The sequence below is a fragment of the Rhipicephalus sanguineus genome, chromosome 6 (assembly GCF_013339695.2).
Source record: "Rhipicephalus sanguineus isolate Rsan-2018 chromosome 6, BIME_Rsan_1.4, whole genome shotgun sequence".
Classification (NCBI taxonomy): Eukaryota; Metazoa; Arthropoda; class Arachnida; order Ixodida; family Ixodidae; genus Rhipicephalus; species Rhipicephalus sanguineus.
In genome coordinates this window covers 120,733,822-120,755,841 of record NC_051181.1, presented here as the reverse complement: position 1 = coordinate 120,755,841, position 22,020 = coordinate 120,733,822, and the positions used below count along the sequence as shown (strand labels likewise).

The window sequence follows — 22,020 nt, the reverse complement described above, 5'->3', positions numbered from 1 at the left end:
GGAGGGGAGAGGGGGAGTGGACAAGAGGTGTATGGAGAGGGTGTGCGCATGCGCAGTAAGGGTGGTCACGCTGCACACCGGATTGAACTCCGCCATAATATGCTTCGCATCTCAAAAGCGAGAACTCCACGCATGGAACACCGCTGTCCAATACGCCGCCTCGGAAGCACTTCGCAATGTCCACACATTTGTTGAAGATCATTGTACGTAACCTCTCGAATAACGAGCGGAAAATGATGTCTCGGGCTCGCGGTTATATCTTTGCGTTGTCGTTCGGTTAAAAGGTTCGGGCTGGATGCGATGTATTACTCATTCTAGCAATAAATTATTGTTATATGGGGTATGAAGAGATGTAAGAAGGTATGAGCTGTGCTTAGGGTCAGTGGCATTGAGGAGGTTGCGCTGTGTGGTTTGGTGGTGCGGGGACACGATAACGATTGGCTCCGTTCGCACTAGTCGGCGGGTACACTTGATACGTAATTAGCAGCCTGAATCGCTTAGAATATTTATATTTAATACGGCCTGTTCAGGGACTGCTTGCCACTCTCCCATAGCCCACGGCATCTATCTATCTATCTATCTATCTATCAGCATTATATCTATTTTAATATGATTACACGAGGCTCTTTCGCTTTTTAGCAGCGGATATTACAACGAATATTTCAAGGTCGCGGCAACGAATCGCGGCGGCGGCGGCTGCATTTTCGATTGAGGCGGAAATGCTTGAGGCCCGTGTACTTAGATTTAGGCGCAGGTTAAAGAACCCCGGCGGCTCGAAATTTCCGTTTTCCTCCATTACAGCGTCTCTCATAATCATATCGTGGTTATAGTACGTTAAACCCTACCAATTATTGCTACAATGAAGTTTGTGCAGTTTGTTCTTCAAAAAAAGCATTATACTCTCGATAAGATTAAAATAGATAGATAGATAGATAGATAGATAGATAGATAGATAGATAGATAGATAGATAGATAGATAGATAGATAGATAGATAGATAGATAGATAGATAGATAGATAGATAGATAGATAGATAGATAGATAGATAGATAGATTATCTATATCTGTCTGTCTGTCTGTCTGTCTTATTATCTATCCACATATCTATGGATCTATCTATATAAGTGTTACAGCAGGGCCTATTAGTTGCGATAGTTTCCGACTGGAAAGTTAGCAGTGCCCGGAACTCAATTGCCGCGTGGACTTGACTGCGCGCGTACCTCGCGTGCCAGGTGGCGATACATTGTACGTATACACCTATAACGCGGCCGTCCTTATCTCGCCACCGGCACCGGGCGTGACTGCGCCGAGAGAGCAGCGCTCCGCAATTTATGACGGGTCGCGTCACCTCTGCAGCGCGATGTGGCTAGCGCACATAGTATGCAGGCTAGCGCTGTGTTGTACTCAGTGCTTTCAAGGAACATGCGTGTATAAATACCGCGAGCAGCGAGGCTCCATGAACTAGCAAATAAGCATAAATGCCGCCTGGTCCTGAAGAGGTCGGTCGTCTAGCCTGGTGGTTCACGAAGAGAGCAGTCCAGCGCTGAGCAAACAACATTGTGCGAAGCGTTATCGCCGACTGCGCAGCTACTAAACGTCGGGGCAGTTTGGAGGGGACAGACCTCGCCTCGTTCTAAACATTTACCCCCCCCCCCCCTTCTCTATCTCTCTCTCTCTCTCCCTCTCTCTCTAGCAGGCACTATACGCGCACCTTCATTCTCTTCAACTATTACTCTGGCGTCCTCGACATCCGTGCTCGCCATTGTCTTTGCTAAGAGAGGCCATGGGCACGCGATCTTAAACACGGAGGAGACAGCGATGCCAGGCTGAAAGTTCTGTGACCTCAATCACTCACTAAATCAGCCGCCACTTGCTGAGTAGAAATGCTGCAATTCTTCGTCCCAGGCCGAGTACTTAGAAAAGGCGTCGCGGAATGCAAGTTGGGGCCGCTTGCCACCGAGAGTAAGCTAAATAAAATGCGTATGCTTATATGACACAGAAAGTACCAGTGCTACGCAAAGCAGACGCATACACACGAAAGAATTCAGCGTTTAAGACGACAAGATCTAGAAAGAATGATAACTGAATTTAGATAAGCTTTTAAATATATGTTCTATATTTACCGACCGTTTATGCGCCATGACAGGGCATCAATACAGGAAGATAGAGGAAACTGTGCAGTCAGACGTTAAAATTTGATGCCTTGGTCATTATCCGTGTTGTGAATATAATAATAATTGTTGGGGTCTAACGTCCCAAAACCACGACATGATTATGAGGGACGCCGTTGTGGAGGGCTCCGGAAATTTCGACAACCTGGGGTTCTTTAAAATGCACCTAAATCTTAGTACACGGGCCTCAAGCATTCTTGCCTCCATCGAAAATGCGGCCGCCGCGGCCGGGATTCGATCCCACGACCTTCGGGTGAGCACTCGAGCACCATAACCACTAGAACACCGTGACAGGTTTCTGTGTTGTGAGGTGGACGTCTGTATGTAGACGGTTGTTCTTCGGATCTTATTACGTCGTCAGAATTACTTTCGTCGAAACCGTGAGCTTAATGGGCGTAACCAGCTCGCACAAAATGGAACGCCCGTCACTGTCATCTGTCAATTTCCTCAATGGTTAAAGGGTGCATACATTCCGTCGAATGAGGAAAGTAAATCTGGAAGTATTTCATACGTGCTAGTCATGTGATCGCAAAATTTCAGTGTTTACGCGCTGATGAGAATCCCAGCACTTGCAAATATTTTCGAGGTGTGCGAAGTGTGCAGTGAACACAGGCACAAACGAAAAAAATACAGGACGTTAGGCAACGAGCGCCTATGGCACCTTTAAAGATGAATCAACACCAACTAGCCCACCTTATCTCCTCGAGGTATGCTATACAGCTTGCCCATGTCTAGAGTCACTTCATATTGCCCGTTTTTATCAAGAATCATTTCTTCTGCTCCAGTGCTCTTTCATGCTTGCTTGAGTGCTTTGTAGAATGTGCCACCTACGGTGTATAACCGAGTGGATACCTTGATAAAACATGAAAAAAATCAATTTAAGTGAAACGCAAACTCGTTTTTGTTACCGGCGAGCACTCGCACTTACGACGACCCACGTATGCCACGCACGAAAAGCAGACAATGTCTGGAGATTTCAATCCTGAGCGTTGTGTTTCAGCATACAGTAAGATGTCCCTGCGTGCGTCCGTAGCTCGGTGCGAAGAGCTTTGGAAACCTGGCTTCTCTGCATTAAGAGGTTTTCTGAGATCAAGCTTACTGTACGAAGTCCGTTTGCTCTTTCTGGTTATTTATTTACTTTTTATTTACGTTTAATGAACCCTTAGACGGGCTTTGTTCTCTTGGAGTGAAAGCCGGGAGCGGAAGACATAATGCCACCATGAGAATGGCAATGGTGTATAATTGAACGGAATAACGGCTCTGTACTGACCAGGGGCGTAGCCAGATTTTTTTTTTTTGGGGGGGGGGGGGGTTCGACCATACTTTATGTGTGGTCGTGCGTGCGTTTGTATGTGTGCGTGTATATATACGCGAGCAAAATCGAAAATTCTCGGGGGGAGGGGTGATTGAACTACCCCCCCCCCCCCCAGGCTACGCCCCTGGTACTGAAGGTCGTGCTCAACCAATCTTGCCGCCCGAAACCTGATGCAAAAACCATGGTTGATCCCTCCGTCATAGGAATCGCCATAACACGAAAGTAAAGCATGCGGTGAAAGCGTAATCAGAGAACGAGGTGTGATAGCCAGAAGAGCGTCGCATATTGGACGCAAATCTTCGTCGCCATCCCGCGGCATGTTAAAATGTGATTGAACACCACGGCCGGACTAGAGGGAAACGCAAAGCGCGTCGTGCCGCCTCGGTAGCCCGGCCGCGATTTTTCTCGGTGCAAGCGCGTGAGCGTGGAACGCGGTGTTACAGCCAGGTGAGGCAGGCGCGCGTCGCAGAGCTATTTTTGGTTTGTATTAGCGTGATGCTATGAGCGAGGCCGACGCTTCTGCTCCGCTTGGGCAAAGGTCGCCACCTACAAAATTCAACTTCTATTGAAAACGCGCCAAACGGGACGGACGCGTAACGCGTTACAGGTGCTAGTCGCGGAGGCCGCAGCAATGACGAATTACTTTACCTTACCACTCCCAGAGGTCAACACCTCCCAGCCGACCGGGAGAGTGGTAGATATAAAAGGCGCGTTTGTAATGCCTCCAGAGTCTGTGACCGTGGCGCAGTGGAATCACCTCCTTGTTCTAAGTGTTCGCTTTTTGTCTGTTAGATTTTCTAATGAGTATCTGTTCTCAGTGCGACGAGAAAAGCTGTACAAAGATGTGTGTGATGCAATTTTACCCGTCCCTCTGTACAGGGCCATACACAGCAGAGGCCAAGGGCAGGACGTGCTAAAAAGGGTTAAAAGAATGCAAGTGGCGCCTTCCACGAAGTCCTTTTTTTTAAGCTTCACACAGGCACATTGCATGTCAAGGTATTCCTTGAGGAGCGTGGTTTTTTCTTACCTTGGGGCTCAGACTGCCTTATCTGTAATAAGCCAGAAACTATTGACCATGTTTTCTTACATTGTTGGGAGGGCGTGTACTTTTGGGATGTATTACAGAGGACAATCAAGAGGGAATTCCCGTTAAATCCATATGGTATCAGGTTTCTCCCAATAGATGATGAACATGGATTGCCGTTAGACCTAATAATGTTAACCGGCCTTCACTGTTTATGGCGGGCTCGCATGGCGGGATTTTATTGCGATCCAGATGCACGGCCCGCACGGATGTATTTTCGTGAGTGCATGACCAAGTTTGTGGGACTCCAGAAAGCTCAGGAGTTTGTACCTGAGTGGTTGTCGAGGGTAGAACCCTTGACAGCGCTCAAGGAATTTTAAACTTGTGTCTGTCCAGTAGGACTGACACAACTTTTGTCTTTCTTTCATGTCCTTATTGTTTGATGTACATGTGTAATAACAGGCAATAAAGCAAAAAGACCGTGGCGCAGTGGATAGCGTGCCCGGCATTTGTTGTTGCGGACCGAGCGGTCGTGGGTTCGATGCCCGTTGACGGTACCTTTTTTTCTTTGCCACCTGATCGTGTATATTTTTCGACGTCATTTCCGTAACGGAAATACGTCACTGAAGTCTTGGTGGACCCCGGCATAAAACACTTTCGTGTTAATAACGGCTTCTAATCCTCATAAAGTTAGCAATGCATCATTCCGTCTACGATGTTGTGGTGTCAGTTGTCCTTAGCATTGTAGTCATATAACGAACAAAGCACGGCGTGTGGAGTGAACGTCTGAATACAAGAAAAACAAGTGCGGCTACAGACCTTCACACTTTAGTAAGCAGTGAAGTGCGAAAGCACTTCAGCGCTGCATAACGGCAGCACTTCAGTAAGTGGCTGCCGTTATGAACGTCAAGACTTCTTTTTTTTAGGTGCGTAACACTTTACGGGCCCGGCCTGTCGTCCATCCATGGATCTTATGTGGCGTGGTCACGCTCACAGTAAAGTGCTCAATACAGGCCACAACAAGGCTAACAATGCTCAAATCCGGGTTAAGTTGAACGAACGAGGCCTAAAATAACATAATTAACAAGTAATCACAATAATTAATTTGAGATCGCTAAAAACGTTTCGGAAACATGCGGGTGACTCCGGCGCCGATCGAGAGAGGGCGCCACCGCCTCGCAGACCTCACGATTTCTCTTTCAGAGAGCAAGATTCTACTCGTGTCGGGGAAACCCTAGATTGCAATTTCTTCTCGAAAGTACCTGCAGAAATGTCCCGGAGGGCTTCCGCGAGGTGACTTTGTAGAGCGCCGACAGCAAAACCTATGGCGCCCGCCGGCGGCGCCATCCTGCCTAGCACGCAATCGAAGCGCGTCTGATAGAGGACGACTCCGTAACTTCTCGCCGCCAATATGTGACGCTACAAGTAGCCGCCTCCGAACGGCGCAGGAGCACTGCCAACGGAGTCGAAGTCTCAACGAACTTCAATGCAATGCTAATTTCTTTCGACCACGTCAGAAGCGCAAGGGATATAATTAAATTTCCAGCTTTCGTTATCGAAGCTACAATTGGATCTCCACGAAAAGAGGCTGTTCCGATTCTTCCTTACAAAAAGCATAAAACCTTATTTCAAACCCTTAAATACGTACATCAAATAAATGTTGGTTCGATGTACAATTATCAGGGTTAGAGAACTACGGGTACTACTAAGACTCCATGCAAGAATACTACATAGCGTAAAATCCCGCAGAATAACCAAGGAGGGTCCTGCTTGAGGATAACACATCTAAAATCGAACGTCGATTGAAGAGGTGGGCCAACTTTCGGTGTGCAGTAACAAAAAAATGGAAAGGTTGAAAATTCTATCGCAGCCAACGAAAGAACACGCGTTTCTTAGCACTGAATTAATTCGGTTCCCCTGTTCTGCGCGTAACAAAGTCCTAATCAATCAATCAGTCGGTCGGTCACGTCACGTTATGTGACGTCTTCATGATGGCGACCTGCGACGTTGTGAAAATGTCATCCCGTGATGATTTTTTTAAAGGTTTGTAAACGGGCTAAACAACATCATACGCACTATAATTTAAGCGAATCACCTTATATCAAGACCCCTAGCTACGGATACTTAAAGTTTATCTTCCTCACAAGCCGTGCTTTTCTCTCCTCAGCAGCTTCGCCGAACGGTCAGGGCTTAGCGCTTTTGCCTTTCATGATCCTCTCTCCCACTGCTTAGTCTGGCGGCTGGTCTAGACTTTGAGAGAAACAGAAGCAGGAATGTTTAAAAAAATTACAGCATATCCACGGGTGAATGATGAAGAGCTTGGGCGAAGCTCCTGAAGCAGTCATGGTCACGGGATCCGCCTGGCTGCCGCCAAGCGAGCGCCCGCCGCTGCGCATCGTCCATGCTCCTCCAACGATCCGACACGTACGGCGACGATCCAGGAGAATGAGAGAGGCGCTCGCTACCCGCGCATCCCCGCGCAGCCCGCGCAGCAGCCAATCGGAGAGCAGCGGCACTTCCAGCGCCATCTAGTGTCGATTCACACAAGCGCAATATTGCACACAATTCTATTGGACCAACGCCATCTAGGAAATGAGACGAGAAATGGTGATGACGACACAGATTGTGTGCAGCGCCATCTAGAATATCGTCCCTGAACTGCAGTTTGTATGTACTTTTATGAGACAGCGCCATCTATTGCATCATACGGGCGATCCGTTTACGCCGGACAACGGAGACGTGACAAGGTTAGACTAAGAGTAGCTACGCCCCTAAAACTATAAGGGGGTTTATAAACAAAACCAAAGGCCTGGGTTCAGCCGTGTCAAACACTTTCACGCGCGCTCTCGGCTCTTCGTCTTGGTCTTCTTCCGCTCCTATTCGATGCTGTCTGGCTGTCTCTCTTCCCCAATACAAAACGACCAATTAAAAAAAAAATTGCGCACTAGTGGCGCAAGGCTGCAACCAACAGCGAAGCCGAGTGGCCTTGTTTATCTTTATTTTTATTTTTATTTCTTCCTCTTTACCTCTTTCTCTCACTTTTTCCATCTCTTCTTTGTCTCTGTTTCTTCCTGTTTCTTTCTTCCTCTCTCTTTCTCGCTCTTTCCATCTTTTTTTTTTCTGTTTGATTGTATGATGACATATAATAGGCCAATCGGGGGTTTGCCAAGCTTAACCAACCCCGCTGTTGAAAACTAATTAACCAACTAAATAAGTAAATATAGCCAGATAGTTAATACGTAAGTCTCTGATGATGATGTCTTTTCACTCTGAGGCCCGTATTCACAAACCAACCTTATCTTAACGCTATAAGGTGGCCTTTCGTAAGGAAGGGAAAAGTGTAAGGATAAGAAAAGGCCGCAGTGCGTTTCATAAGCTCGCCTTATTCGGTTTTAAGGTAGCCTTACGGAAGGCGGCCTTGTCGTGATAAGGAACGAGCAAGGGAGCGAGGCTATGAACTTTTGCAGGCTTATTGATGGCTTATTAGCAAAAAAAAAAAAAAAAAGCTGCATGTTCCTCTAAACAATAAAATAAATACAGAAAAACATGCCCGTGCGAGTACCGAAGAAGCTGCCAACCTTAATTCCGCGCGCCGCGTCTCGCCATGCCGTCTGCTCCATGCAGACGCGCGCCTGCGTCTCGAACCGCCGGTTTCCATGGCAACCAACGGACGCGCGGTTATTTATAGCAGCCGGCAAGCGTGCGTGTGTGTTGCGCGCGTACATTTCTCTCTCTCCGTTTTGTTATTGAGCGCGCAGGCATTTCTTTTCTTATTGACGTTGCTTGGTCAATTATTCGCCATGGCAGCAGAAAAGAAAAAAGTGAATTTTACTGAAGAAGAGAGAGCGCTTCTCATGGACTTGGTTAAGAAGCATCGCAATGTTATAGAAAATAAAAAGACGGATGCGGTGTCACTGACATACAAGAAAAAAAAAATGGAAACAGATAGAAGAAGAGTTCAACAGCAAGAGCGACGTGCGGCCGCGCACCGAGCAGCAGCTACGCAAGTGCTGGGACAATTTGAAAGAAAAGTGGCGCAGGGCCAAGGCAATTGACACGAAGGAGTTGTTTCGAACTGGTGAGTCGTTTTCGTCGCCTGCTGTTTTTCAGCAATTATAAATATACGTCCTGTAACGGCACGTAACATCACAATTATATTTAAACATAGCGCAAATGATACTCATTTCGCCGGCTAAAGACTGTGGAGTGTCGACCGGTACGTGCAAGACGCGCCTTGGCCTATTGGAAACGTACGAAATGGGATTTTTGATCTTATGATATTATAATTGTTTCACTTGGTTTGATTTACGTACATTTGGATCATTAGATGCACTTATAGTCATTGTGTTATACAATAAATTTTAAGAAATTTTACTTACGTAGTGCGTCACGGGCGTGTAGGGTATAAATAAATAAATAAATAAATAAATAAATAAATAAATAAATAAATAAATAAATAAATAAATAAATAAATAAATAAATAAATAAATAAATATGCAATTTCTGTAATTGCACTGCACGTCGGATACCAGTAGTTATGCACGTTTATACTATCGGACAGAGCTGCAGCCAGAAATTTTTTTCGGAGGGGGGGGGGGGGAGCTCAACCATACTTTATCTATGTTCGGGGGCGCATTTGTATGTGTGCGTGTATATATGTGCAAGCAAAATTGAAAATTTTCGGGGGTCTGACCCCCCCCCCCCCCTGGCTACGCCCCTGCTATCGGAAAGTAATCGAGTGGTCGCAATTGATCTGGCGTAGCGTAACGAGTATACGGTATGAGAAAGGTGCTGAGCCACGTACACAATTCTGTTTATGCATAAATCAACTTGTGCCACACGTACTAGCAACGCGTTGACTATCGCGGCTTGAATAATTTGATAACACGGTAACGACGACACTCGCTTCCTGCTTTTCAGGTGGCGGCCAAGCATCAGAGAGTGCGCTGACAGACGAGCTGCAAAGAGTCGGCGCTGTGGCTTCACATATGTCGGTCCGCCTCGACAATCCATTCGACAGCGACCGGGCGCGGCACAAGGCTACTCACGACCATAGCTGCACTCCAGCTGTGGCAGCACTGCTGGCACCCATGCAGGCGGTTCCAGTCGCTCAGCTCACAGGTGACATCATGTATTTGCTCTTGGAAAATAGCAGTGTGCTGCTGGTCATATTTTCAACCGATCAGCTAAAATTCGTCCTGCAAAATGATGTGGAGTTGAAAAAAAAAATATGGTGACGCAAAGTACCTCGCTTTAATTTTTTTAGTTGAATTTCGTGTATTTGCCACAAACTGCCCGATAGCTGTTTGAAATCATTACCCCTGTGCACTCTTGGGAAGTGTATAAAGACAAAGAGTGTTCATGCAGCAGGCAATCGTATCGACGCTCCGTATCAATTTGCTACCTGTTCTCGTCACAGAAAAAATCATAAATATTTCTCTCATCGTAATCATGTTCCATATATATGGCCAGTGCCTGCTGCAGTAATGTTGTCTAGTGATGCTTGCAAAGAGGTTCTATCTCGCTAATGTCAACTTCAATTTTTGTGTAAATATAAACGAACGCGAACGCTTATTGCAAAGAAAAATGTGTCTAAAATAAGAATTGTTTATTTCTTTCCAGCTTCTAACCACGCCGAAGATTTGGGCAGCCTTGCAGACACCCCAAGGGACCTGGATATGTTCGACCCGGATGTACAAGACGCAGCAGCAAATGAAGTCGTATTTTCACATCCAACACCAATGCTTGAGCCAGCCTCGAATGATTCGAACGCACTTCAACAAAGCAGAAAAATTTCCCACAGTACTCTCGGTGCTTCTGGTGAGACAACACGCACAGGACGAAAGACAGCTCAAGCATCGAAGCTGGAGGAAGAACTCGAGGCACGCCTAGAGGCTGTTGCGGAAGAAAGAAGGCAAAGGCGGAAGGAACACTTGTTTCGCATGCGCATGATGCAAGCAGAGGGAAAAGAAAGAAAGGCAATTAATGATCAAAAATTGAAGAATGCAGAAGCAAAGTCCCTTCACTTGAAGTTGAAAGTGGAGCTGCTGAAGAAGCAGCTACAATAAATTACATACTTTTCCCCCACCCCTCCCGAAAGAAACTGCCGGAGTGACATAGAATAAAGTTTATTCAGTCATTCATTTATGACAGGGTCGACTGCTTGCTTTCGATGTGTCCTTAGCGAGAGTAGTAGTCCCGAATAATGCGCCTGCGGGCTCTGAATCCGTCTTCCGTGTCCACTGGCTCGCCTGGCGGCAATGCATCACTCGGTTGTGCGGCAGAGCCATGTGCTGCAGCAGGGGCGGGCGATGAAGACGACTGCGGCTGCACGACCTGGTCGTCTTGGGGAAGAGGGTCATGCAGGTGCCGGCTGAAATTGTGTAGCGCAGCACACGCTGTTATAACCAGAGCAGATGTAGTTGCTTTGATCTGCATCCTCATGTCGAGGCACGGAAATCTCCTCTTCCAAATGCCAAAAGCCCTCTCCACCGAGCATCTGGTTTTCTTGTGGGAGCTGTTGTACCTGAAACATATGCACGTTTAATTGAAGTATTACACATACATTTTAGTGAAGGCTTTGCACTACTACCGCCAGTTTACTTACCTGAACTCTGCGGCGTTTTCAGGGTCTTTAAGTGGAGTCATTAGGTAGCGACGGCACGCATAACCCATGTCTCCCAAAAGCAGGCCAGGAACATCACCCTGCTCATAGCGAACCCGAGCGTGGCTGTTGTCAAATATTCGGCTGTCGTGGTTCGAGCCGGGCCAGCTGGCCACAACATCAAAAAACTGCAGCCGAGGTCCCGTGATAGCCTGCAAAAACCAGGCGTGATGTCTGCTTGTAAGCCGATCCTAATATGTATTTTTTTTCATTTGTGCAGGGTGATTCCACGAGAGATCGAACATGCCTGTCCGGTCGCAATTTTTGTTTTGCCTGGGTTTTTTATATGTTATGTGGGCACATTCAAAGTGCACGGAACTGAAAATTTTATTTCCGAGAAACGCTCCTAGCGCGCCAAAAAAATATTTGAAGGTGGCGGCGCGTGCCTCCTGTTTTTGCTCACTGCAATGTTTTCGGATTTCACGGCCGAATTTAGCGCGAACTATAAATGATGTGTCGAAAATTTCTTTTGCTGGTTTTATTACGCATTGCTGTGAATTACATCCATGCTTTTTTTATGCCGTCCTCAAAAAGAAGAAAATGTGAAAAAATGGCAAACACGGCCGAAATCAGAAAAGGCTCCTAAGCTTGAGGCGCCTTGGCGCCTTTACTATTTCAAACAGAAACTTGAAAACAGTGTCAACTATAGAAAATAGCCTTTGCAACATTTATACGGAAGATCATTGTTCTACGCGCAGCGCAAAAAAAGAAAAAAATTGTTAAATAGCGAGTTTTTTCAAAAAAGTACATTTTCAAAAAATAAAATAAAAAAAACTCCGGTCTCAATTTTGACGGCAATTTTTTATCGAAGAGCGCTTATGTCAATGAACACACGGTTTTAATATCATGTGTCCTCATTTGCTTTGTTTACGAGATATAACTGGCCAAAGTGACCCTTGCTGTGAGTGCTCACTTCAGTGCGACTGATGGTTGTTAATAGCTTGTATTGTGTGTAAATCGCAGCTTTAATTATTCTTCTGCAGCAAAACCTTGCTCTGGTGGCTTTTCGTCAAGAAAAATGTGTTATCAGATTTTATTTGGTTCTACCGTGTGCGAAAGTGGGCTGCTGCCGCCCTCTAAAGGGTGATTCCACGAGAGATCGAACATGCCTGTCCGGTCGATATTTTTGTTTTGCCTGGGTTTTTTATATGTTATGTGGGCACATTCAAAGTGCACGGAACCGAAAATTTTATTTCCAAGAAATGCTCCCAGCGTGCCAAAAAAGTATTTGAAGGTGGCGGCGCAGACCTCCTGTTTTTGTTCACTGCAATGTTTTGGGATTTCACGGCCGAATTTAACGCGAACTATAAATGATGTGTCGAAAATTTTTTTGTTGGTTTTAATACGCATTACTGTGAATTACATCCATGCTTTTTTCAAAGTATTTCAAGGAGCCTTTGCAACATTTATGCGGAAGATCGTTTTCCTACAGACAACGCAAAATAAGAAGAAAATAGTTAAAGAAGCGAGTTATTTTCAAAAAAGTACATTTTCAAAAAAATAAAGACACTCAGGCCTCAACTTTGAGGACATTTTTTTGTCGAAGAGCGCTTATGTCAGTGAAAACACCGTGTTAATATGTATGTTCTCATTTGCTTTGTTCACGAGATTTAACGGGCCAAAATTACCCTTGCTGTGTGTGCTCACTTCAGTGCGATTGATAGTTGTCATCAGCTTGCATTGCACTTAAATCTAGTTTTAATTATTTTCCTGCAGTAAAACCTTGCTCTGGTGTCTTGTCGTCAAGAAAAATGTATTCTCAAAGTTTAATTGTGTCTAGCATGTGTTGGGGTGGGCTGCTGCCGGTCTCTAATGGCCGAACGCGTACGCAGTTTGCATCTTACAACCTCAACTTACCCCGCCAGTATTCGCTAATCAGAAGCACGCGAGACACCGCGAACGCATGGTTAGGTCACTTTGTCAAAACTCTCCTTGCACACAGAATAAAGCATCTGTATGCAGCGAAGGCCAGCTTAATCTGTAACTAAATGCCACAATCAGCAGGCGCGCTGTTATGCAGTTGTTTTCTCACTGCCTGCTTGCTTCCCTTCCATTACATGCATTGTATGCTCTAACCATCTTCCCCATTCGACGCACACTGTTCCTAAACAACATTTGTAAAAAAGTTAGCTCAATGATTTCCGAGCCGTTTATTTCACTTCCCGCTATCACATGTTTTCGGCGTCGCAGATAACGTCTTCCTGTATCATCTCGACCTTTACGTCAGCGTTTCAGCAGCCAGAAAACGTGCGGTGCGGCATGATTAAGCCATGAGTGGCCGAAGCTGCCCAATTTATGATGCTTTGTTGCCACTTTACTAAAGTGCTTTCCCACGTCGAGGACAGCAGAGGTCATTGGTGGCACCAGACGGACATTACCCTTAGTTTTGACAATGAGTGCTGCCTACAAATTAAATATTACAGCCCAAAGCGCTTAGACACCCTTAGTCAAAATGTTAAACCGTAAGCAGTTCTGGAAAGGCATTCATGACAGCTGCGCAGATGTGAGATAATTTGTGCGGCGCCGTTCAGTATAAACGTTTCGGCTTGCTCTAGGTCTAGCTGTTCACTACACGCGATGTGCGCGGCCCATGGCTACGTCCGATTGTTCTGTGCCGATTATTTACGCGTTCACAAAAAGAAGATTGCTGAGGAAAACGTTTTCGTTGCGCAATTTTTTTTCTTTGCTCTTTTTGTTGTTGCCTACCTCCAGAAGCTACTGTCATAGGCTGAGGATCTTCGCGACACCTGCGAGGTCTGCTTGCATTGCTTTAGGCTCCTCAAGGAAAACCTGTCTCCATCTAACCGCGATGAGGTAGACCAGGCATTCCTTCAGGAAGAAGAAGCGGTTGATATCTTGAACAGGCGCGCCCATCTTTCCTCTGATGATTGTAGGCGAGGTTGTAGGCTGCAAACTGTTTACACGTGAGCCATTTAGAGGGCGGCAGCAGCCCACTTTTGCACACGCTAGACACAAATAAAATCTGAGAACACATTTTTCTTGACGAAAAGCCACCAGAGCAAGGTTTTGCTGCAGCAGAATAATTAAAACTGCGATTTACGCACAATACAAGCTATTAACAACCATCAGTCGCACTGAAGTGAGCACTCACAGCAAGGGTCACTTTGGCCAGTTATATCTCGTAAACAAAGCAAATGAGGACATATGATATTAAAACCGTGTGTTCATTGACATAATCGCTCTTCGATAAAAAATTGCCGTCAAAATTGAGACCGGAGTTTTTTTTTATTTTATTTTTTGAAAATGTACTTTTTTGAGAAAACTCGCTTCTTTAAGTATATTTTTCTTTTTTTGCGCTACCCGTACGAAATTGATCTTCCGTATAAATGTTGCAAAGGCTCTTTTCTGTAGTTGACACTGTTTTCAAGTTTCTGTTTGAAATAGTAAAGGCGCCAAGGCGCCTCAAACTTAGGAGCCTTTTTTGATTTCGGCCGTGTTTGCCATTTTTTCACATTTTCTTCTTTTTGAGGACGGCATAAAAAAAGCATGGATGTAATTCACAGCAATGCGTATTAAAACCAGCAAAAAAAAATTTAGACACATCATTTATAGTTCGCGCTAAATTCGGCCGTTAAATCCGAAAACATTGCAGTGAGCAAAAACAGGAGGCACGCGCCGCCACCTTCAAATATTTTTGTGGCGCGCTGGGAGCGTTTCTTGGAAATAAAATTTTCAGTTCCGTGCACTTTGAATGTGCCCACATAACATATAAAAAACCCAGGCAAAACAAAAATTGCGACCGGACAGGCATGTTCGATCTCTCGTGGAATCACCCTGCACATTCATCACAGCAATCAGGTAAACTACTCTCGCGGTGACGTATAAATGCGCAACCATAACGTCACTCATTTAGCTGGTGAGCCCTGGCGATAAACAGCGCTGTAAGGCCATTGAACTTACTGCGAATCACGGTTCAAATGGAGCTAATATGTTAAAAATAAACTTAACTTTCAGTTTCAATACATGTCATAGCTTTTACAATTGTGAAAAACCACCCTTGCTTCGACACTAAAATTATATCCTTAGTGCATACGTCACTCGATCGGATCATTAGGCCCCACTTCAGTTGTAATGGCGAGAGGAAAACAAAGGGTTTAAGTAAACACGGCGAGTACGGCAAGGCGTGTCGCGAATGGTTTGTTATGTGTATACTGTATAGCGTTTAGTGTAGCGTATATATCGTACATAGCTTTAGAAGCCGCACATATATATTTCATCAAATTATTTTAAAGCAGCAAACACAATATGCACTTTTTACGAACCTGCACGTTGATGGAAAAATATCCCTTCCGGCAGCGGAAGACCTCCGCATCGTCGCCTCCAGGGCTCTTGATCTTCACATGAGTGCAGTCGATGCATCCCGTCACGCCAGGAAAATTGGCAATGCGATAAAATTCTTCCATCACTTGCCCTGCTTGAGTGACATCCGGCAACTTGACGAGCGCAGGGAACAACGTACCCGCAATAACATTCGTCACTCGTTTAACGATGCGGGACACTGTCGGCTGCGATAGGTTAACCAAGTCCGCACTCACAACTTGAAAAGTGCCGGCGCCGTAGAATCGGAGGGCCACCAGAACCTGCAGAAGTGGCGGCACAGGGCAACCGCGACCGTCGAGGCTCGGTTCCAGCGGCAGCACGGAGAGAAGCTCGAGAACCGCTCGCTTCGAGAAGCGGTATCTGCTTAGGAACTCGTCCTCATTGAAGATTACCATGGGATTTTCGCGGTCTCTCAGCACACGCAGCGGTATTTGAGCGTACGGACACGCACTGCGAGCTTCAACCTCTCTTAAAAGCGCGACGAAGTCGATCACATCGGAAAAACTCCTTGCATGACCCGCCATATTGCGTCGCATAAGTGCCGCCTTAAGGTACCTGTCAGGCTACCTTATGAAGCGCCACCTTTTCACGGCGATAAGGTTAAGGAAAGGCTGGATTGCGGCATAAGGTTTGTTTATGAAATGCGTTAAGGTGCCGAAAAGGTAAGGAGGGCAAAAGATAAGGATAAGGTCGGTTTGTGAATACGGGCCTGAAATACCATTAATTAATACACTTACAATTAACAGCGGTGAAGTGTGTCGCAGCGATCCACGTGAGCGCGGCGATCCTTCCACCAGCGCAACGAAGCAGTTCACGAGTATCTGCAAAATAAATGCACGTATCTTCGTGTCCCAAATTATGTATGCATTATATTCTACGATCATCCTGCAGATATAACCACTGCAAAACATTTGCGAAAGGTAGAATGAACGCAACGTACGCAATTGTTCACCATCCCAGATTTGTTTCGAACCGCGACTGCCGCTCCAGTGGCCAGGCAGTCACCGTGGTAAAGCGTGAAGGTTCCCGGATCCTACGACATGTGGCGCTCGGAAACGAAGGAATTCGTTAGGGTTGCACATCTTGGAGCCTCTGCTCGAGCTCCGCTCTCCTTCGTTTAAGTTACCCTAGATGGCGCGACCATCGCAAAACACGGACGTGACGATGATTGGCGCGTGATTTGAAGCGCCGAATCTGGCCGTTGGTCTGGTTTCGCTACAGGAAGTTCGATGACGAGGCTACGAAGCTGGAGAGATAGAAGATGAGGGGAGAAAGAGGAGGAGGGTTGTTAGAGGATGAGGGGAAGAGAAGAGACCCGTACTGCCGACCATGCCGTGAATAATAGTCCGGTGGCAGGCGGGAGAAAATTGGCAGCGGATAAAAGTAATAAATAACTAAAGCAAAGCGACAGGAGAGCGTGGCGCTGGTTGTTTTTGATTCAATGCACGGACGGCCACACAACGCTGACTTGTAGTATCGCCATCGTTGATAGTTGGTAGTTTGTAGAAGAAAATGTAAAAAGCCAAATTCTAAATCGCACTGTCAACTCTGTTCGCCTTTGGCAGGTTTGAGGGTGAGGGCGACATTAAACAATAATTGCAGCGTTTTCTGAAGATAGTCCGATAACAGAAGAGGAGGCACTACTCGTCGGAGTACTGGTCAGCACATATTAATGAATGGCAGGGTTATAAAACGCAAATTAACAATAAACAAATGATTACTAATAATCATTAAATAGATAGGACGCGGAAAAGGATTTCAGTGCGGGATGCACTTCGCTCAGTGCTACACTGATTGCCTTTGTTATAGAGACAGAGATAAATGATAGGCAGAAGAAGTGGAGGTTAACTGGGATAATAATGTGCAGTCTGATATATATTGCATTGGGAAAATGAAGAGACAGAGAGGTACGGGTTCGAATCCCTGGTCCCACAAGTTTCGCTCACGGACAACGCTGATTTTTCGCTCATAACCAAAGACGCCGCCGCCTCCGACACCACCGACACCGGAATTTCTGCGACGCGAGCTCTTTAACGCCATCGCGTTAATAAATCATAAGAAGAGAGGAAGGGGTCGATAGGTTTTTAAGATGCGACACACTTTAAAAACATGGGAGTGTTATAATCGTTTCAACGAGGCTGGGTGTCCGCAGAAACTTTGCCAGAGCCTTCGTCGCTCTTATGAGGAGCTCGTACGTTCCGGCGCTCCAAGATTGATTGCCGGGAAAGCGGCCGGTTGTCGAGGCGTTCTTACGCTGCCGACGAGGACTGTCTCTGGGAGCTGTGTACCGAGGACACGCACAGAAGATGCGTTCAACAGTGTCCTCGCAGCACTGTCAGAGATTTCAGATGCGGCACGCGAATGTGTTCGTAAAACGGTAAAAGACACTCCAAGCCAAAAGCGGCAGAATTAAAACGGCTGTCGCGAATCGGCCAAGTCCAGATGGAATTTGGAATCGAAGGGACCCGCCAGGCGGGGAAGGTGGGTACGTATAGTAAACTGGGGCGCAGGCAGACATTTTTTTCGGGGGGGGGGGGGGGGCACCTCCTTGATCGGAATGGGGGCCGGGCAGGGAAGTATGGTCTAGTGTCACTTTGTGCTCTGTATCTCATAGGAGAAAAAAATATCGGGTGGGGGGGGGGGGGGGGGGGGGGGGCACGGGCCCAGTGTGTGTGTCCCCCCCCCCCTAGGGGCGTAGCCAGTTTTTTTCGGGGGGCGGGCACCTCCTTGATCTGAAGTGGGGGTCGGACAGGCAAATGTGATCGAGTGTCATTTTTGAGCTCTGTATGCCATGGAAAAAAAAATTTCGGGGGAGCCCCCCCCCCCCCCCCCGCCCTTGCTACGCCAGTGATAGTAATTCGGGCGTAGTCCGCATAGACCGCGCATGACATTACGCGTGATTGCGCAAATATGTGCTGAATGCTGCGTCAGTATTTTGTTGACAGTGCAATCGGCCTTTTCCTTTTTCACGATGCCATGGCGCATACGCCCTTCGTTTAGCAAAACTGTCACGAAACGCCTCTTGATTTAGGCCTTCGTTTCGGCGATACCGGTTGCCCCAGTCCGAACCCTATCCTACCCTAACCCCACCAAAATGGCAGAGGGCAGCAGAGAAAAATGAAAAGGGTGGATTGGTTACCCTACGTCACTCTCATGAGTATTCTTAGCAGCAGCTTCGTTAACCCTCCGTCACGGTAAATCACTAGGAATTGTTGTGCACCTGGAAAGCTTTAAAAAAAATATTTCGAGCGTGATGCCGGGTGGATCAATATTTTTCCCCTTTTCATTGGCTCTCCACAAGCGCGCAAGAAATATTACCCCAGGTTTTTCTCGGTATTAAAATTATATGTTCTTGATATTAAGTCGCGCAGGTCACTAAAACCTTTCCACTGATCAGTGTTGCTGAAGCAATATGTAATGTACACACGCGCATAGGGATGATATTACTCGACCCTGTCGAAAGTCAGATCATTGGAGAATATTTAGGGACTCATCATATAAGCTTTGTAGAAAAGCGTTTATTTTCTTGCTGAGTGAGGGCGAAGATGCGAAGGGATTCTTTACATTTTCGTTCATTACCGGCGAATGTAGCTTGACTGCTAGTCGACCGAAATCGAAACCCTCGTGCGAAACGACGAAACCTTTTCTGGAAAAGACAGAGGGGAGAAGGAAGGGTGTTTAGAAAGTTAGGTGAAGAGAGCCGAAGGCTGGTTGTATAGAAGAGGAGAAGCTCCGATAGCGTTTCATCCTAAAGCAGAGCACGGCGTGAAAGAAGCAAACCGTCAAAGAGACGAAATCGTCGAGGGAGTTGGATGGAGCGAGCGAGACCAAGATGACGAGGAAGGAAGGATAGAAACAGAAAAGGAAAAAAAAAGAAAAGAGACATAAAAGGATGCCGCCGACGACGACGGAGAACGAGAAACGGGCCTGAAATTCGAGCTTCACCGCGCCGGGGCTCGCCATGGGACGCGCCGCGGTCGTCGCAGCTTCGAAACTTGAGGAGCCCCGCGGAGCCAATGTGTGCTCGTGTGTGCAGGACGCCGGCACAGCCGGCGATGCTTGGATGCCGCTAGACGACTAGCGGGTACGCTCACACACGCGCGCTCCACGCTGAGGCGGAGGGAAACGAGGAGGAGTGGAAAGGAGGAGGGTATGGTGAACGGTGGCTTGGCGCGACTATGACGGTAACGATGGCTTAAAGGAAAGGCTAAGGGGGCGAGAAGGAGTGCACGTAATGAGGAAGCGAGCTCAGAGGGGTGCCGTGAAGGAGGGAAAGTCTTGAGAGACGAGAAGACGGAGGCGCAAGAGAGGGAGGATGGGATGACGCTATCCTTTCAGGTCGCAGAAAAGAGCTCCGTTGGATTCGAAGACTGGTCTACTCGTGGTGGCCCGTGGCGTTGGTTCGTGAGAGTGTGCGCGCGTTGAGAACGCAACGGACGGTGCTGCTACGCAACCGTTTCCTCCCACCCACCCGCGTTCCTTTCACCGTCAACGGCACGTGCGCGGCTGTCACCTGATCTCCCTTGTTTTCGTCACTGGAGCCGCGTACCTGCGTTGCTGCATTCCTATAGCGGCGTTTTTTAAAAGGCCACCGAATCGTGCAGCAGCGCATTTCGGCCCACGCTTTAGTAACTCCCCCGCCGATAGCGCCACCATCCCCTGCTCTTTAGTGTAATTTTTATGTTCTGGATCCTTTCTTTCAGCCGTGAATGATGGGGACAGACTCTCAATAGACGAGTCTTGTCAATATTTGTCGCAGTGGAGGTATTCCACGAATGAGTGTTCGTAGTAATCGCAATAGAGAAAGATGTGTGAGGTGTAAGGTGTCAGCAGCATTGCCCCTGTTCCTGTGGATCAGAAAAAAAAAATGTTATGAAACTTTAGGCGACAAAACCGCAGTACGAATACATTTAAGCCAGATGTCTACCTATAGATGTCTACACCAGTACGTCTAAAACGACTCCGTTTTTGCTCTTATGCGAACAATGTGGCGTGCCCGACGGTTCACAGTCCGAGTGTCGCACATTCAAGCGACGGAATGTGTACGAGCGCGACAGTCAACCAATCAATGAGCATTTGCATACGTATTCCGTCTAACCTCGTTAGCGATTGCTATGGGTGGCAAGTGCCCATCCGGCGTGGATAAAGATACGAATGAAATGTGCGCAGTTTTGTCTTGTTAATATTTTTTGTTTTACCCTTCTTATAGCTACATTACTTTCGTGTTGCAAATAATCTGCGCCGTTCAATTTCGTGTCGCGTAAGCTCGTAAACAAATGAACAAATGGGAAATGAGCTAATGGTAAGGTTAGATTGCTCGCAGGTGCAGCTGGAAAAAAAACGACATGCTTTCTTTCTTTCCGCAATGTTTGTTGCGACCGAATGCATATTTTTCGCTCGAATTCTCAATTTGTCGCGTCAACTTGAACATGCACACAGAAAGTGGACATAAACGCTGGACGTCACACATACGTGCACAGGCGCTAACATTGCAAGGAGATATATATTGGCGGGCTACTTATTATGGATTCATTGGCAGTTTGCGCTCGTTCGTACCATGCTCTACTCTGTGTTGTTCGTTTGCGCTTCCGAATCCAAGGGAAAATTGCACAGCGCGCCTTTCTTAGCCCCCCCCCCCCCCTTCAAACTTTTCTCCAGAATATTCCCTTGCATTAAACGTTCCATCGAAAACAATTTCACAAAAAAAAAAAAAGCACTTCCCGGGCACTCCGTGGAGATGGTTAAACAGTGAATCTGAAACGCGCGGTGTCGGTGTTTATCGTTGCGTTAATTCCGACGCTTCACAACAGTGTAAATTTCTTGATTACGCCTGTTCAGAAACCTTAATTGATGTTTGCCACCCGCGTGTTCCCTTCTCCATTTTTAGTGGACCAGTGGATAGTAGTTTGGTTTGCCCAACTTATGTGGCACACAGAACTGATAGCATAGGCGTGCGCATATGGGGGCAGGGGAGGCGACCGCCCCCCCTAATCACCTGAGAGGGGGGGGGGCGCAAGGTCTGCCCCGTACGTTGACCCTTCTAGTCACCTAAGAGGGGGGGGGGGCGCAATACCTGCCCCATACAAAACCTGCTCCCCCCACCTTATGTAGGGTAGGGGGAGCTGCGATGAACCTTCGCCCCCCCTGATGGGGAACCCTGCGCACGCCTATGACTGATAGTATTCGTAATTCAGAACGCACAAGCTGAAACTGGCAAGTGTCATGAAACGCTTGCAAATCCTGGTTTTGACTGCACACCTCACATTCAAGTTACCTTCATAGGTAGAAAATCGAATTTATCTCCGAATTTCTTTACTGTACCTATATTTTTGCTCACAAGAATAACACTCATGAGTGGTACACGGGCGGCTACACACGTTTCATTGCAGCCTAGAACTCACGCATAAATCGACAAGTATAAGTTTGGTGATGCTACAAGTTTCACTGCATAATATTCAGGCTCTGCGGTGAAGACGTCATGTCAATCTTTCGCTATCCACGGTTTT

General features: G+C 46.8%; 1 protein-coding gene across 1 annotated transcript; it reads right to left on the bottom strand.

The window, feature by feature from the left end:
• Positions 1 to 10,689: 10,689 nt before the first annotated feature.
• LOC119397506 (putative nuclease HARBI1) lies at positions 10,690 to 16,038 on the bottom strand. The gene is made up of 3 exons (XM_037664931.2): positions 15,457 to 16,038; positions 11,117 to 11,325; positions 10,690 to 11,035 (listed from the first exon to the last, which is right to left on the bottom strand). Exons 1-3 carry the CDS (start codon positions 16,036 to 16,038, stop codon positions 10,690 to 10,692), a joined length of 1,137 nt encoding a protein of 378 aa, XP_037520859.1.
• Between the last annotated feature and the right edge of the window lie 5,982 nt (positions 16,039 to 22,020).

Excerpts from the sequence above, each read along its gene's own strand:
- LOC119397506 (XM_037664931.2), bottom strand. The coding sequence starts at position 16,038 with ATGGCGGGTCATGCAAGGAGTTTTTCCGATGTGATCGACTTCGTCGCG. Across the intron at positions 11,326-15,456 it reads ATTTTTCCATCAACGTGCAG|GCTATCACGGGACCTCGGCT; the intron begins GTTCGTAAAAAG and ends TGGTTTTTGCAG. Across the intron at positions 11,036-11,116 it reads GAAAACGCCGCAGAGTTCAG|GTACAACAGCTCCCACAAGA; the intron begins GTAAGTAAACTG and ends CATATGTTTCAG.